This window comes from Macaca nemestrina, chromosome 4, assembly GCF_043159975.1.
Source record: "Macaca nemestrina isolate mMacNem1 chromosome 4, mMacNem.hap1, whole genome shotgun sequence".
Lineage (NCBI taxonomy): Eukaryota > Metazoa > Chordata > Mammalia > Primates > Cercopithecidae > Macaca > Macaca nemestrina.
In genome coordinates, this window is record NC_092128.1 from 174,788,462 (window position 1) to 174,806,090 (window position 17,629).

A 17,629-nucleotide genomic window follows, 5' to 3' on the forward strand; every position below is an offset into this window, starting at 1 on the left:
GTCCCTGAAGAATGAAGACTCAGAAAAAAAGTAGGCAGAACCTATGAAACTTGATAGTGAATAATCTGGATGGATAGATGTAAGACAATATACATTTACTTTGGTTGTATAAACATTTATGGGCCAGGCACTGTGGCTCACGCCTGTAATCCCAGCACTTTGGGAGGCCAAGGCAGGCATATCACTTGAGGTTAGGAGTTTGATACCAGCCTGGCCAGCATGGTGAAGCCCCGCCTCTACTAAAAATACAAAAATTAGCCGGGTGTGGTGGCACACGCCTGTAATCTCAGTTACGCAGGTGGCTGAGGCAAGAGGGTCGGCTTGAACCTGGGAGGCGAAGGTTGCAGTGAGCTGAGATCGTGCCACCACACTCCAGCTTGGGGAACAGAGAGAGACTCTGTCTCCAAAAACAAAAACAAAAATTATGAAAAGAATATAAACTTTAAATCTGACAAAACATGAAAAATTAATATGCACATATATGTAGTCATGTTTTTTACTCTGAATTCAGACATATATCTACAAAGGGACCTTTCAGGCACTTCAAGTTTAAGTCATGTCCCAATATCCTCACCTGTGGAGGGGGCACTGTTATAGGTGCAGGAACAGGAATAGGAGGGACAGGCACAGGTAACGGTTTAGGTATGGGTGATACTGGTTCTGTGTGTGAGGTTTCAGCACCTCCATTTTGAGCAACTTCATTTTCAGGCTTCTTAGGAATTCCTTTCCAATCTGTGAGAGTGAAAGAAGTTTAACAAGAGTTTACCATTTTCAGTTTGTAACTTTAAATCTAGAAATAAAAAATGTTGATTATAAAAACCTAGCACAGTTATTAAAGAAATTCCTATGCTAATTTTAGAAATAGTAATTATTTAAATTAACAACAATAGAAACATGTAAAAGAATGCACACTGTGTGCCAGGCACTGTCAGAAGCACTCTATTTATACTAGCTTATGTAGTTCTCACAACCATTTACAAGTAGATACTATTATTATTCCCATTTTACAAATGAGAAAAGCAAAGACAGCTTGCCCAAGATCACATTCTTGGTAAATGGCAGGGATGGATTCAACTCAGACACATTTGGTTCTAGAGTCCATGTTCTTAACCACAGGAATGTATTAAAAATAAAGGATCATGAAACACCCAGTATTTCCTGAACAAATTTTCACTAGTATTAAAGAATAACTTACACCTTCCACCTATTTCCACGTATCTTCTAGTCAAGTGAAAACAAAACCATCTTTCTGCTCTGTCCTCTGAGCCTCTGGCTCCATCAGAGATTCTCCTATATTCTTGACCTTTTCAATACATTCTCCACTGGACCATGAGCTCCAAGATTACACCATCTTCTTTTTACCATTTTCCAGAGCCTGCCAGATGTCTGGCACATAGTAGGCCCTCAACACCTGATTGCCTTAACACAAATCTAGCTCTATCCTTAGATGAAGGCTTTGTGCATTAATAGAGGGAGGGAGTGGGATGTTGGAATAGCACAGCATTGTTTCAGCTCTTTTTGGTTCTCAAACCATCACTCCTGCTTGAAGCTTCCTTTATTTTTATTTTTTGAGACGGAGTCTTGCTCTGTCTCCCAGGATGGAGTGCAGTGGCGCAATCTCAACTCACTGCAACTTCTATCTCCTGGGTTCCAGCAATTCTCCAGCCTCAGTGTCCCAAGTAGTTGGGATTACAGACACCCGCCACCACATCCAGCTATTTTTTTTTTTTTGTACTTTTAGTAAAGATGAGGTTTTACCATGTTGGCCAGGCTGGTCTTGAACTCCTGACCTCAAGTGACCTGCCCACCTCAGTCTCCCAAAGAGCTGGGATTACAGGCATGAGCCACTGTGCCTGGCCTTGAAGCTTCCTTTAAATGTTCTTTCTGAGGGCGGTGAGGACAAGCATGGTGGCTCACGCCTGTAATCCCAGCACTTTGGGAGGCTGAGGCAGTAGGCAGATCACCTGAGGTCAGGAGTTCGAGACCAGCCTGGCCAACATGGTGAAACCCCGTCTCTACTAAAAAAAACCCAAAAAAATTAGCAGGGCACAGTGGTACATGCCTGTAGTCCCAGCTACTTGGGAGGCTGAGGCAGGAGAACCCCTGGAACCCGGAAGAGGCTGTAATGAGCCAAGATCATGCCACTGCACTCCAGCCTGGGTGACAAGAGTGAGACTCCATTTCAAAACACAACAACAAAAAAAAAACATTCTGTGTTGCCATGCCATCCTATTCTCCTCCTTGTTCCTCTGTCTAGCAATCTCCAGGTCATGCCCATGCATTCTGCGATTTTCCCCACTGCAATTTCACTGTCAATCTGGCACTTTAAATATTTGTGCCTACAAATAACTGCAACTCCTTGTCTTACACGTTTACTTTAGATTGCTTCTCTGGACATCTAAAACTTTCCAAGGTACTTATTATGAAGCACTGGATTAAAACACAATACCAAGCTGGGTGCAGTGGCTCACGCCTGTAATGCCAGAGGGAGGTCGAGGTGGGCAGATCTTTTGAGGTCAGGAGTTCGAGACCAGCCTGGCCAACATGGTGAAACCTTGTCTCTATTGAAAATGCAAAAATTAGCCGGGCAAAGTGGCACACGCCTGTAGTCCCAGCTACTCGGGAGACTGAAGGAGGAGAGTGGCTTGAACCTGGGAGGCAGAGGTTGCAGTGAGCCAAAATGGCATCACTACACTCCAGCCTGGGCAACAGAGTGAGACTCCATCTCAAAAAAATAAATAATACGTAGTACCAAAGATGCTCAGTGAAGACCTATATGATCTGTTAAGTTTCACAGGAAAAGTTCTACTTAATTCTGTAATTCATAAACTCCATAATCAATAAGTATTTCACTTGTGTTTGCATCTCTTTTGTCTCATTCACTATTTAACCCTGTTTATAATGGAGATACTGACACAGAAGGGATACTAAAAAATCTCAAAAATCACGTCCTAATGCAAGGAACAGGACATTTAATTTGTCATATGTACTACCAAGCAAATAAGTGAACTGTAAGAGAAATTAAATACTGCTTTACCTGGGTTAAGTGTGTCACTGTCCAACATTCCTCCTTCACAGAAACTCTCCAGTTCCTCAGGCTTGACTTTGTCCCACGGAATATAAGTAACACCAAGTTCTACATCCCAATACTGCTTATAATCTGCCTTTATTCCTTTGTTTAAGGCCCAGGCAATCTATTTCACCATTAGTGAAAATATAAAAAGAAAAGAAAGAAAAACAAGATCATAAGTCTTGAGAGTACTATTCTCTATCATTCTATCCATTCCGACTTGGGCAGCAAGAGAGCAATCTGGACCAGCTAGGCTTGGATCTCATTCAAAGCCTTATTCTCACTACAGAACTGGTTACCCTTTAATTCTCATTTTGTCCTAGGATGGAAATTTCACTGGCATATTTTCCTTACCAACTCTCACCCAAACCAGCCAACATAAAACTAAGAGAAAAGGAAAAAGTTTATCAGGGAAAGCCTGAAGTTCCCTGAATAGCCTAGTAGTATACTGGGGACTACTTTTCTAAGTCTAGGGGTGCCTTGTAATTACTTAACATCAGACAAAATCTTTTTGCAGTGCAATCCAGTGGTAGAACGGGGTGTTAAGACACTGAGGAAACACTGACTTTAGCTCCTTAGGGGAAAAATACCCATGTACCTATATGTTTTTATCCACCTTTGGTTAATATGGTAAACTTTAAAAATACAGTATCCAATTTTTTTTGAACAGGACAAAACATATTGCTAAAGGACATTATATTTAAAGCACTAATTTACCTTGATGAACCCATCTACATTTAGGAAAAAACAAACAAATTCTATCATGCATGTAACATTTACAATTTTATGTTAAAACACTGGAGTCCTTTAGGAGATATTCTAAGCAAAAAAAAAAGAAAGAGATGCACATGAAATGCCTCAGTGTTGAAAATAATTTCTAAAACCCAAATTAGTTTTTATAGGCCACATATTTTCCCCCTTCTGCCTCTGCCTATTTTTAAAAGATGAATTATAACATACAAGACTGTACCTTTATGGATTTCTGGTTCACTTTATAGTTTCCTCGGCTCAGTTTCTGCAGGGCACGATACGCATCTTGCCTATGAACCATAACAATATAGGCACAACCCCTGGGAGGAATCATCTGCTCCAAAACATTTTAATATTATAAAGATAACAAAATTGAAAAGCAGTAAGATACAAAACTAAGTAAGCAGTTCCAACAATCCCATCCCTCACCCCATGTTCTATTATGTAAGGTTAAATTCATTTCTAAGTTGGCAATTCAAGCTGGGTCTCAACTGAGTCCTCTAAGCTTTGTTAAATAAAGACTTACCTAGAAATGTTTGAAATTAAACTTAATTATCCAAGAAATGTTAAATACAAAGAATTCTAAGAAATGTTAAATACAGAGTTCTAAACGTGGACTCAAGAGCACCTAAACTCTAGTCACATCTATAAACCTGGGCAAATTATAACTTTGGTCTCAAGTCCTTCATTTCATAAAATGACACTAATCACACCTGTCCATCATACTTAAATAACTGAATAAACACTCACATTAATTGATTCAATTGGACCAAACTCTTCCAAGAGACTGGCAACATCCTGCTGAGTAGTTCTTTTGTCCAGCTGTCCCACCCAGAGGGTAGTACTGCAAACTTAAAATAAAATTACAATCATAAAGAGATTCACATTTGATAATGAGTAGCACTGTAGCTTACATAAAAAAATCATTACACAAAATATTCATGAACTATATTACACCACCACAAGTTTAAATAGTAAATCTCACATACATTTAAAAAATTCTAGAAATCTGCAATTGTACTTCCAGAAAGAGAACTGGGATAGTGAAAGGTATACATAAAAGCTGGAAAAAACTGGCTTTTTTGCAGATGGATCTAACGATTTCATCAACTCTCTTGATTACCAACTAGCTACGTGCTTTGTTACATGTAACTGTCCTTTCTCCACTCTTAAGTGTTCATGGTTTTTCTTTTATGTTGTGTCCTAGGTGATAAGCCTTATGGAATCAGAAATATTACATATGCCCTAGTCGTTTTATAAATTAAAATCTTAGTCATCTTAATAGTTACTAATTTATATCAAATATATGCCTAGTACACCTTACTAAATGTATTCTGAAGACATCTGATGAGATTCAGAAAATAATGCAAGTGAATATATTCTGTAAATTTTTGGTTCACTCCTTACTGCTGCTTTATAGCTGGTTTAAGGTACAAAAGCAAATCTAAGGGATACATCAATGCATAAACAAGGCACAATAAAGCAGTATTTCAAATAAAAACACAGTGGTAACATTTCTTTTATAGCTTTGCTAACAGTTATAAACACTTTAAACCTAAGACATGAAAAAACAGTACATGAGGTTTGAATATAAAGGTTGAGTTACCACTTGCAGTTTCTGGTTTCACTTGAGGGAGGCCTTTTTGTCGACGTTCTCTCTCTTTTTCTCGATCCCGTCTTTCTTGGGATCGAGATCGAGGAGAATGTCGGCGTCTATCCCTGGACCGAGATCGAGAACGTCGATGACGAGACCTTCGAGATCTAGAACCAGATCTAGATCGCCTCCTTTTTGGTGACCTAATGTTTTCAAGAGAAGAGAGAACACATAGCACATAGACAAAACCCAGAAAATATAAGCACATACTAATTAAAAAAAAAAAAAATACAACTAGGTAATTTAATGTTTGGATACGTAAGAATGCAATAGCCGAGAATTCATTTTACAGATTTTAGTATGTCCCAAATTAGAAATCATGCGCATTATTTAAATAAAATAAACAATGTTGACAGCTTATATAATAAAAGTATCTGTCATCTTCAGTGCCTCCGGTACTATACAAAATTACATCCTTATAATTTAAGTAGCTAATTTTCATGGTTGAGATATACTGCTACTACTGTTATCTATCTTCTCAGTAAAGTCTTTTCTGCAGCAATTAAAAACATTATCTAATTACATCATTACTGTGATCTTTCCACTTTTGCTGGCTGATGAAGCTGTAATGGAATTTTGAAAATACAGTTCTTCTAATACCACATACTCTATACCTATGGTATAGAATTGTATTTTCAAAGTTCCATTACATCTGAGCAACTCAAATACAGGGAAAAAAATGTAAGACAAATGATGTAGATTTTTTTTTTTTTTTTTTAAATCAATACTTCACCTGTCCCCTTCTACACACATATACAAATACAAATATACCAACTGTTATTTTACTAACACTCTGAATATCTGAAAATAACCCAATCTAATTTTAATTTGTGTCCCCTAAGACACACAGGGTTGGAAAAAACATTTTCTATAAATTACCTGGATGCTGACCTAGATCTTGACTTTCTGTTATCAGACATATGTCGCTTAACGTCTTGAATACAAGGTTGTTCTACTTCCATTTCCTTAAAAAACAAAAACCATGATAAAATGAGAAATTTAAAAAGTATTAAGGCAAGAGGACAAAATCTAACAAAAGCTACATTAAAAATGTCCTGCCCTTAAGCAATTCTCTTTTGGTTGCCTGGGACCAAATTACTAATTTAACAACAACTGGCCATCACTAGGGAAAAAAAAACCCAAAAACCACTTTTATACTGTTTAAAAGATTAAAAGAAGTATTTCTCTACTTCTGGTAAAGTTATTTTGCTTAAATTACATACCATTTTAATAAACCATCATCTAATGCAGTGAAGTAGGCACTAGTTAAGCCTTCAACACTCTATATCAAACCTCACAGAATCCTATGGAAGTTGGTAATATTAGAAGTTCACTTTCCAGATGAAAAACTTGGAGCACTGGGAGGGTTTAATATGTACCCAGGTCTTTCTTCATATTCAAAAATGAAGACAGCAAGCAAATAAGGAGAAATCTGCATATAAGTCAAGGCAACAAAAAAAGATGCAACTATCTGAGAATAAAATTTTACCTGCTGATGTGGCTTCTGTGTAAGTGGTTCATTCTGTGCCTGAAAAGAAGCTTGGAAAGGCTGCTGCACTGGTGGAGTTGGAGGAATCACAGGCTGAGCCATGGGAGGAAATGGAGGTGTAGGAAGAAGTCCAAATCCTGGCATTTGTCCATTAGGAGGAAGTGGAACCTTTCATTTTTAAAGAAAGTGTATGAGTAATAGCTATCAAAATAATTTGGAAAACCTTTATTATATAAAACTAAAATATCTTCAATAAACTTTGATCAAGGAAAAGTTACAATGACATTCAACATTGTTTAACGATTTCCCTATGTACAATTTTCATGCAAGGATTGTTACATACCAAGTATATAGGTTAAAAATCCTGTAACTCTTTTTAAAATTACGAACACACAGGTTTAGTTTTAAATATTTAAAGAAATACCTTCATTTACATAAGGAAGCAATGTGATAAACTGAACTTCAAGTCAGAAGTACTCTATTGCAAATGGTCTTTTTTCAGCTTTAACGACAATTAAGCCTTTTGGGAGGAAAACTGGCTTTCTAGAAGCAATGACTCTTAGGATTACTTTAAAAAAATGTACCAAGGGGGAATTTCAACTAACATACCCAACTTTTAGAGTTTCAAATAAAGTATCATAATAATAATGAAAGTAAACTACAGTCTGACATATTTCTGCATGTCAATTTAAATACAAATAAAACTATAAATATAATGCTTTAAGTATTCTTTCTAAATTATTTATGAACTTTCAGTAATGGTTAAACACTTGAAATAACAAAAATGCTTCCCACCCCATCCCCATAATTTAGATACAGAGCCAAATTTAAGAGAACACTCAATGAGAGAATTTACTGGAACAAATTTACTGGAACAAATTTATCTCTACTAACTTCCTGCAACTCTCCAGTGTATTATGTATGCTCCTTTTATCGCAGATTTCAAACTATATTCCTGAATGTTCAGAGCTCAGAGCTCTCTAAAGTATCTAACCACACAAACTACAGAAGAAAGGCCCTTCCAAGGGAAAAAGCTGTCTAACTAAACAGGTCGGTTTCTTCAAATATAACTGTAATCTCTAAATTATTTTAACTAAAATGCCTATTATTAAAATGTGAGCATGTGATTTTGGCATCCTCGTTTTAATTACAGAAAAAAAGCAACTCAAAACAGTTATGTGTTCAACAGCTTTTATCAGAGCTATAGTACGACTCAGCCCATCACATAGCTGCATAGTGCTCTGTGGAATGTAAACCATATACTCTATAATGAATAGATCTTTCTTTCAACTGCAAGAAAAATGCTTGTACCTGATGGTGCATTGGATCCTGTTGTATTCCCATCATTCGTGGCTGAAACTGATCCATATTTTGTGTGTATGCTGGCTGCTGCATGCCATCTCCAGGAAAGCCACTAAAAAAAGGTGGATAATCTTTTACACATTCAGAAGCACAAGCTTCTCAGCCACACTTAAACTACAGAAACAGTGTTGTTCATGAGTCATTAATCAACATTTTACTGAACCACATATTTACCTATATATTACATTTAATTTATAAACTCAGTATTATTCCCAACATAAAAGCCATTTTTTGTTTTAAATCTTAGAGGATCCCTTCCTCATTCAAGAGAAAACTAATACCACAAATTTTACAAAACAACTTCACTGAAAATTGTTTTCATTGCTAAATGTTACTTAGATTATGCCTTACAACTATTACCAATTTTCTATCTGCTGAGGAATAAAAAAAAAACTAACAATGGTGCCTGTGGAGGAGGAGGAGAGGCAGCAGCGGGTGCAGCAGCAGCAGGCACAGTGGCGGTAGGTGCAGGGGGCACAGCAGCAGCAGGTACTGTTGTGGCAACGGCAGTGGTATCCTCTTTCTTTGATTCTTCCACAGCTTCTGGCTCATCATCATAGTCAAATCTATCAAGCAACTTCTGGAATAATTATGTCAATATTTCATTTTAAAATTTAGACTGATTCATTGCACAAAAAACTTTATGAAAACAAAGGATGTTTACCACCATCTAGAAACCCACATTGTCAAGCACAATCTTATTTTCCCTCATGCCCTAAGGACCTTGGTTTGTAGATATAAACAATTTTTACACAGATGCCAGTTTGGAAAACACACAATGTTTTCATTCTGTTTTCCTTCCTCAATTGTAAGTACAGTGCTTTCTTTCTATTTTCTATTGGTGTATTTCACAAGTAATTTAGCAGCATACATGTTTTTCTAAAATACTCATTTCCCTAGACTAAAAATGTTTGGAACTTCATGCACATGAAAATGGGTATACATTTTCAGTCAATATAAAATGTACAAAAAGACTGTCTTATCCAATCACCATAAATGCATATAGAAAAGTGTCCATATACTGCTTCCTCAAAAATATACTAATATAAAGAAACAAAAAAACGGCAGGGACATAAAAAAGTCACTAGCAGATCACTGAAAGGTTCATTTGCTTCTTTATCATAACTTCACAGCTTACCAGAAACTTTCATTTAAAAAAAAATTCAGGAGACTTAATGAGATCACATATCTAGAAGAACAATTTTAAGTAAGATTTATTCAGAAAAAAAGGTAATGCATTAAATACCTACTAATGTGTATCAGATCATATAGACTTCATCATCACAAGAACACTGCAATTTAGATAGTTTCTTCTTTTTTACAACAAGAAAACAAAGGCTCAGGTGATTAAGAAACATGATTAAGATTGTACAGTCAGTGAATGGTAGAATCAGGATGCAGACACTAGTCCTTTCGACTTGAGAGCCCTCAGTCTCTGGCTTTCAATAAGCAATCTTTCCTTTCAAGTTGTGCTCCTTAAATTCCTAAACTTGTGTCATTCTATAATAGTTCTGTCTGGCCGGGCGCGGTGGCTCATGCCTGTAATCCCAGCACTTTGGGAGGCCGAGGCGGGCGGATCATGAGGTCAGGAGATTGAGACCATCCTGGCTAACACGGTGAAACCCCGTCTCTACTAAAAATAAAAATAAAAAAATTAGCTAGGCGAGGTGGTGGACGCCTGTAGTCCCAGCTACTCGGGAGGCTGAGGCAGGAGAATGGCATGAACCCGGGAGGCGGAGCTTGCAGTGAGCCGAGATTGCACCACTGCACTCCAGCCAGAGTGACAGAACGAGACTCCAGCCGGGAGGGGAAAAAAAAAAAGAGAAGAAAAAGAAAAAATAGTTCTGCCTAGAGATTCTGGTTTTGCTTTATTGAACAACAGATTTCTGAATCAGTAATGAAAGTTCCGTCCTTAGACAACACAGTATATAGGACTAAACTAAGTGTAAAGAGTGTTTTGGGATAGAGCTAACTTATGTTTCTTTCTTTGTAGTTCTAGGCCAAGTGAGTAAAGTTCTTACAAATGAGCAAGTTAGTATTTTCTGAACAGGAACCATCATAGCCCAGGTACCTTGCTGTTTTACACACATTTTTATTTAACCCTCATGGCAACAATAAAATATTTTTACTACCATCTTTATTTTACACTACTGAACACTAAACATGAATTCAACAACAGGATAGTCTTTAAGTAATTGGAGCCAAAATTAAAATCTGGTCAAAGTTGCCTACAAAAAACAAAACCTATGATCTTCACGGTTTATTACATACTAATATGTTCTTTAAAGTTTGAAGAATACTGCTTTGAAAAAAATAGTTGAAGCAATTAAAAAATTTAAATGGGGTCTATCCAAAAAGAAATTTTAGTTGCTTTTTAGGAAACTGAAGATCTATAAAGCAGCTGAAACAGACAAATTATTTCCAGTGAGAAGCCTGAAATAGACCTTTTATGTCAAAGGAAAAGCACAGAATTCCTTTTTCTAAACTTACGGGCCAATCAACTTAAGGTTAAATACTAGAGCAATTAGAATTCACATTAATAAGAGAAAGATGCTCACTATCATAGCTTTTCCTAAATTTACCTATAAATTCAAAGGAATTCTATACACCAACATAGAAATGTATAGAGTTTTCCAGTTTATCTGGAAAAGTATGCTGTGATGGTTAATTTTGTGTCAACCTAAGTTATGTAGTACTCAGTGTATCGTCCAACACTAACCTAGATGTTGCTGTGAAGGTGTTTTTTAGATGAGAGTAACATTTAAATCAGTAGACTCTGAGTAAAGCAGACTACTCTTGATAATGAGTGGGCCTCAATCAATCAGTTGAAGGCATTAAAAATAAGAACTGAGGTAGAAGGAATTATCCTCAACAGCGGAACAGAGAAACCCTGCCCTGAGTTTTTAGTCTGCTATCCTGCAAATTCAGACTCAGGCCTACAATGTTAACGCCTCCTGAATTTCCAGCCTGCAGACCTGCCCTACAGATTTCAAAATTGCTAGCCCCTACAATTGCGTGAGCCAGTTTCGTAAGGCAAACCTATCTTTCATTCAACAATCTAGATAGATGCAGATGTAGATACAATTACTGGTTTTGTTTCCCTGGAACTCCTGACTAATACACTTCATGATAAATGAATAAAGCTGGAAAAAGTATGAGGGAGAGTTTGAAAAACAGTTAAGTGGGAGGGGGAGAGATGGGACACCAGGAAATGAAAGACAGTCTGTTACAAGAATAATGATGATGCAGAAATAAACAAATATATTAGTGGGACAGAACAGTGTCCAGAGGTAAGACACAGAAACATATGGGAATTTAGTGTATAAAAAAGTAGTGAGGGAGAACTGGCTATTTTCAAAAATATAAAGGTTTAACTATCTTGAACCATATTCTAAAACAAGATTCCAGAGGGACTAAACAGACAATCATAAAAAAAAACCTTACTAGAATACAGAATTCTTTTTTAATACAAATGAGTTTTCCTAATCATAACATAAAACAAAAAACTAATAAAACCAAATATATGAATTTATGTTCATATGCGCAGGCAAACAGGTATGCAAGAATATACACAAACAAATCTGTTCAAATCTACAGTGTGGAATTCTTCCCTTATTTTATAACTTTCTGTATTACCTGGTTTTTTTTTTCATACACGTATATATTTCTCTTTTACTCAAAAAAATTTATCCAACTTTTGTTTAATCAGTCATCACTCATAAATCACTAAGATATAATGAAAACTGTTATTTACTACGCACATTTTTAATTTAGACTATTGGCAATAAAGTCCTTCTGTTTTTATAGTTAGGATGTTGGAAAGAATCAGAAATTTTTTCTTTCTTTTTTTTGGAGACGGAGTTTCGCTCTGTCACCCAGGCTGGAGTGCAGTGGCCGGATCTCAGCTCACTGCAAGCTCCGCCTCCCGGGTTTACGCCATTCTCCGGCCTCAGCCTCCCGAGTAGCTGGGACTACAGGCGCCCGCCACCTCGCCCGGCTAGTTTTTTGTATTTGTTAATAGAGACGGGGTTTCACCGTGTTAGTCAGGATGGTCTCGATCTCCTGACCTCGTGATCCGCCCGTCTCGGCCTCCCAAAGTGCTGGGATTACAGGCTTGAGCCACCACGCCCGGCCAGAATCAGAAATTTTAAAGATGATGAAACCAAAGGCATCGGTCCTGATTTTCAAACTTTTGAGTTTTTTTGCAGTGAAAACTGAAATGTCAAATGATGTTTTACAAAGTCATAAACCAAATAAAACAGACAAGAGTGAAGCTGTTAGGGTTAAATTTCAATGAGAAGCTCTAAGCTGTTCAGCATATCCATATCCTTAGTGGCAACTTCTTAAAGATGCCTAAGAAACCACAGGCCCAACAGAGCAGCTGAAAGACACTGACCTAACTCAAATCCTCTTTTTTGTTGTTGCTTGTTTTTTAGAGACAGGATCTCATTCTGTTGCCCAGGCTAGTGGCACAATCATGGCTTACTGCAGCTTTGAATTCCTGGGGCCAAGCAATCCTCCCACCTCAGCATCCTGAGTGGCTAGGGCTACAGATGCGACCATGCCCAGCTGGTTCCCAAACCCTCATATTATACATATGGTAACTAAAGTTAAAATGCACGCACACACACATATTAAAAATAATATATTTTATACATTTTTATATATTAAAAATACCCATACATTATTAATACACACACATATATATTAAAAATAAACACAGACGGGGTCTCACTATGTTGCCCAGGCTGGTCTCAAACTCCTGGGCTCATGAGATCCTCCCTTCTCGACCTCCCAAAGTGTTGGGACTATAGGCATGAGTCACCACACTTGGCTGTCTGGGTTTTTAACAGCAAAAAACTGAAAGCAATTTGAATGTCTATTAGTAGTGGAATGGCTGAACTGTAATGTGCTCGTGTAGTGGAATACTATGTATTACATGCATTCAGTAAAAATGTAGATCTAAATCCACTATTAACGTTAACAACAACAAAAAAGATATGAGTATTAACACCAAAACAAGTGGGTATGTATTATAATCAATTAAAGAAAAGCATGTATCTGTAGGAAATTAATTCTGAAAAGATATAAGGCAAAATGTTACACAGTAATCCCCAAGTACTGGGGTTAATGAAGAATTTTCTGTTTCCTTTACTCCCTAATTTTTTTTTAACTTTTTTCATTTTACACTAGCAAATTCAGCTTCAAACCCTGGAAATTTTTGCAGTGAGCACACATCACATTTAAAACCAGGGAAAATAATCGATGTTTTGATGTTGAGGGGGAAAATCTCTCAAATTACAAAACAACATAATGCACAATCCACAGAAGGGATAACTTCCATAATTCAAGTTGAGTGATATAAATGGTGGAGTGGGTTATGTGAGAGAAATATACCTTGTCAAATGCAGTTTTCTGTTCAGGTGGGGGGAAAGCAGCTTTTTGTTCAGATGGTTGTGTAGGAGTTGTCTTTAACTGAGCTGTGATAGCCTGAACCTGAGCCATCACAGCATTGTCAAGGGCAGGAGACTGTGGTTTTGGAGGCTGTTGAAAAGTCTGAAGGATCTGCTGAAGCTTAAAGAATGGGAAAACCAATAAATCACAGAACAAAGTATAATCATACTATCAAAAGTTAATTTAATAAAAAAAAGTCTTAAAGGTGATTCAAAGTAGCACAGGCACAGAATAAATTGGGAAAAAATCCTTTTACTAATGGTTAAATTTGTTGTGAATGAATATACAGAGATACAATGGGCATTGCTTAAGGTTAAAAATGTATGCTGACAATGTCAATGATATAAGATGATGGTCAAAGAGAAAAGAAAATACACTAAATTGTGAACAAGGTAAGCATAAGTTTTCTAGAAAAATGGAAAAATCCTCCCCATTACAAATAATTTTGAAATCCATCAGAAATGCTAGAATTGTGAGCAACATGAGCCACTTAGCAGTTCTAAAGTCGTGTGTTGTTCCCTTGTTTATCACTTCTACGTTTTCCCTATCACTCCTACATTACTTCTCGTGAAGGCTTTTCTAGTTGAAAAGCAGATGTATTTTCTCCTTTGAATGTGCTTATTAATGAAGAACAGAAAACAAGAAGTGACAACAGTACCTAGTCCTGCAAACAATTTCACCTTTGAGTAGACGGTTTACCTGTTGGCCTTGAGTTGTCTGAAACAGCTGAGCCACAGCAGCAAAAGCATCAGAGCTGGGCAACTGTGGTACAGTTGGGACGGAGTTTGGAGTGGCTTGTGCGGGAGGTTCAGAAGAAACTTTTACTGGAGGTGGAGGTGAGCCTAAAAAAGAAAAGGGCATTAAGACCTAAAAACAAGTTAATCTGCGAGTTTTCCTAATTAAGCTTCTTCGCTAAAATAACATTTTATCCAATTTAACACAGTATAAAATATATAGATTGTGGCACTAGAGTTTATACTGTAACAACTACCAGAAAAGTAGACCTTTATTATAAATAGGAATTATGGAAAGAAAATCGTACCTTCCAAGATGTAAACTCAAGTTTCCTTCTTATAGAAAAATTCCATCAATACAGATAAACTCTGACTGTTTCATGTGCAAAAAATTATGCCATTGTGTGAGCTCACAGATACATTTGACCATACCTTCATTATTGGTAACACTTTCTGCTACTGGGGCTGCATTACTAGTTCCTGCTGCCATGTCCAAAAGAGGCTGAATAATTTCAATTTTGAACACTCCATTTTTTTGCCAAAGGTTCAGCACACGAACTATTTTACTCTGTTATGCATGGGGAACACAAATATACAATAAATATTGGCATAAATAACCTATTATACTCTTACAAAAAAAAAAAAAAAAAAAAGAGGAAAACCCCCTAGGCTAATATTTCCATACTATGTGTGTTTCATAAACACGTGAAAAAAAATCAGAAATACAACTTGGTTAAACTACTCTAATTAGTCTTTCTTCAGTGGTATCATCTAGAGTAAGGAACAGAGAGGGACTACAGACCCAGACAATAAAAAGAAATGTATTATTTGACATTTTCATTTTATTTTACTTATGGTTACAAAGAAACTCTATCACTGACAAAAAAAAAAAAAAAGCTATCTTAAAGAAGTAAATGAAGGAGAATTTCTTGAGAGTAATTATAACAGCTAAAATATTTAAGAAACTGGCCTGTAATCAAAATTTAAATTACGTGGCCAAGTAAATATGAAGGAGATCCAGAGAAGATGTTATTCACGGGCACAACTTTTATTTTTACTTAAGGAATCATCTTGGTTTTGGGTGTATTTTTCCCATAACAGCATTCTTCCAAGAATATAAAAACAGCATCTATGACACTCAAATTTATATGCTGTTTATTGTAAATGTCTCTGTTCTTCATTATTCTGAGTATGTTTACTAGTATAATTCCCCCACCTACTTATAGTCAGCTACTATATCTGTAATGTTTTTCTACTTTTATATAGTATGTTGTAAAGCCAACTGTATATATAAGGAATTAAATACTGTAGTCTGATTGCTAATGAATACCACTTAAGCATTAGCATCTCTATATGTTGGGGAAGAACATCAGTTATTGGACCTTTCTTTCTGGAATAACCAACAATCAGATGATAGCTGTCTTTTTCTACTGCACAATTTCTTCCTCACTCAACTACACAAGAACATCTTTCCAATGATACCTTCTTTAAAGATGATGTTCCTTTTGTGTTATTTTTTAAAAATTTTACTTTACTGTGGTAAGAACACTTAACTGAGATCCACTCACTTAGCACATTTTAAGTGTACAATACAGAACTGTTAACTATAGGTACAAGGTTGTTCAACAGATCTCTACAACCTATTCATCTTGCTTAACTGAAATGTCAAACCACTGATTAGCAGCTCCTGATGTTTCCCTTACCCCTGGTCCCTGGCAACCACTATTATACTCTTTGATTCTATAAATTTTGTTCCTGTCATATTTCAACAGTATGACTGATAATCCTGAAGAACTCATAAGAAAACAGATAAATATGAAATGACTACTGAAGAAAAAACTGTGTTTTGTTTCAACCTCACAGACATCGCTATACGAAAATCTTATCTAGTAAATACAGTAGGCTCCAAATATCTAATATACATTTAAAATAATATTTTTTTAAAAAAGAATACAAGTTTTAGTTTAAAAATTATACCTTATCTTCAGATGGACAAAGATATAAATATTGGAATGTGGCGGTTATGTTTTTAGAGAATCTTGGCCCAAAAACATCTTTATCAGTTCCAAACTGATGACGAGACTGTCGCACAATTGAGTCAATTACATATAATCCTGGAACCTTGTATTCTGGTTTACACTGCAAGGATAAAGATGTAAAATCAGTACAGAAAAAGCAAAGTCACAATCTTTGACACCCATTATTTTCACATTTATGAAACTTTTCTATATCCATCCAAAGGTTGCTTTTTTTAAAAAACTACTTGAATGCTTCAGCTCTCCAAATGGCTAACTTGTCAAACTGCCCATGTCTATACGGAACTACCATTATTCTCTTGATACTATTGACCCCCAAGGTTTTACTCTTCTTTGATTTCTCTGCTTCCCTACACCCAATGTACCAAAATCGACATTACTTTACCAATCCTTAAGCCAGTTCCATACAAATTCACCTATTATGATAATCTCTACAATTCATCCTGCTCAAAAAGGTAATTTTTACCTTTCAAAATTAACGAAACCTTTTTAAATGTATCAATTTTAATTCTATTAAAGTACAGTACCAAATAAAAATTAAAAAGGAGAAGTTGTTTTTGGCTAACCAAACTGACAACAGCAGAGAAAAGCAGAGAAATAGACACCTATATATATTCCTGGTGGTAGTGGAAACAGGTATAACCCTTTATGGAAGACAATTTAGTAATAAAAGCAAAGTCTTATTTAATCCACCAATTCTACATCTAGGAATTTATGGCAAAAAAAAAAAAAAAAAAAAAAAAATTAGGTCAAACAACTCAGAAAATGGCTGCGTGCATCATGGTAACAACTGCAGAGAGGAGTATTTTGCAAATGTTTATGATAAACTCTGTGGGAAAAGCAGGCTAACAACCAGTATTATATCCATTTTTACTTTTATAAATGTACATGTACATAAATAAAAAATAAATCCAAATGTATTAATAACTATTGCAGTAATTTGGTGATCGTGCCTCTAGGTAATTTTTTCCACTTTATTTATCTGTACTTTGATGTACTACTATGCAAAGCGTTTACTAACCTTTTTTTTTTGCCTGTTGGAGCTTTAACTTTTATACCTAAGCCAGTATACAAGGGCCA

At 36.2% G+C, this 17,629-nt stretch overlaps 1 protein-coding gene across 3 annotated transcripts in view; it reads right to left on the reverse strand.

Moving 5' to 3' along the window:
* The window catches only part of LOC105472733 (SR-related CTD associated factor 4), a 61,534-nt gene that overhangs the window by 17,344 nt on the left and 26,561 nt on the right, over window positions 1-17,629 (reverse strand). For 2 of the 3 annotated variants that reach the window (XM_011726266.3, XM_011726265.3), the window contains exons 4-16: window positions 16,491-16,652; window positions 14,946-15,081; window positions 14,479-14,621; window positions 13,723-13,899; window positions 8,724-8,905; window positions 8,275-8,377; window positions 6,964-7,131; window positions 6,354-6,439; window positions 5,427-5,617; window positions 4,571-4,671; window positions 4,041-4,154; window positions 3,038-3,194; window positions 575-732 (exon numbers count right to left, since the gene is read on the reverse strand). In XM_011726266.3, coding sequence (XP_011724568.2) covers window positions 575-732; window positions 3,038-3,194; window positions 4,041-4,154; window positions 4,571-4,671; window positions 5,427-5,617; window positions 6,354-6,439; window positions 6,964-7,131; window positions 8,275-8,377; window positions 8,724-8,905; window positions 13,723-13,899; window positions 14,479-14,621; window positions 14,946-15,081; window positions 16,491-16,652 — 1,878 coding nt within the window. The remainder of the gene's footprint in view (window positions 1-574; window positions 733-3,037; window positions 3,195-4,040; window positions 4,155-4,570; window positions 4,672-5,426; window positions 5,618-6,353; window positions 6,440-6,963; window positions 7,132-8,274; window positions 8,378-8,723; window positions 8,906-13,722; window positions 13,900-14,478; window positions 14,622-14,945; window positions 15,082-16,490; window positions 16,653-17,629) is intronic. The other variant, XM_071095605.1, reaches the window with a different exon arrangement.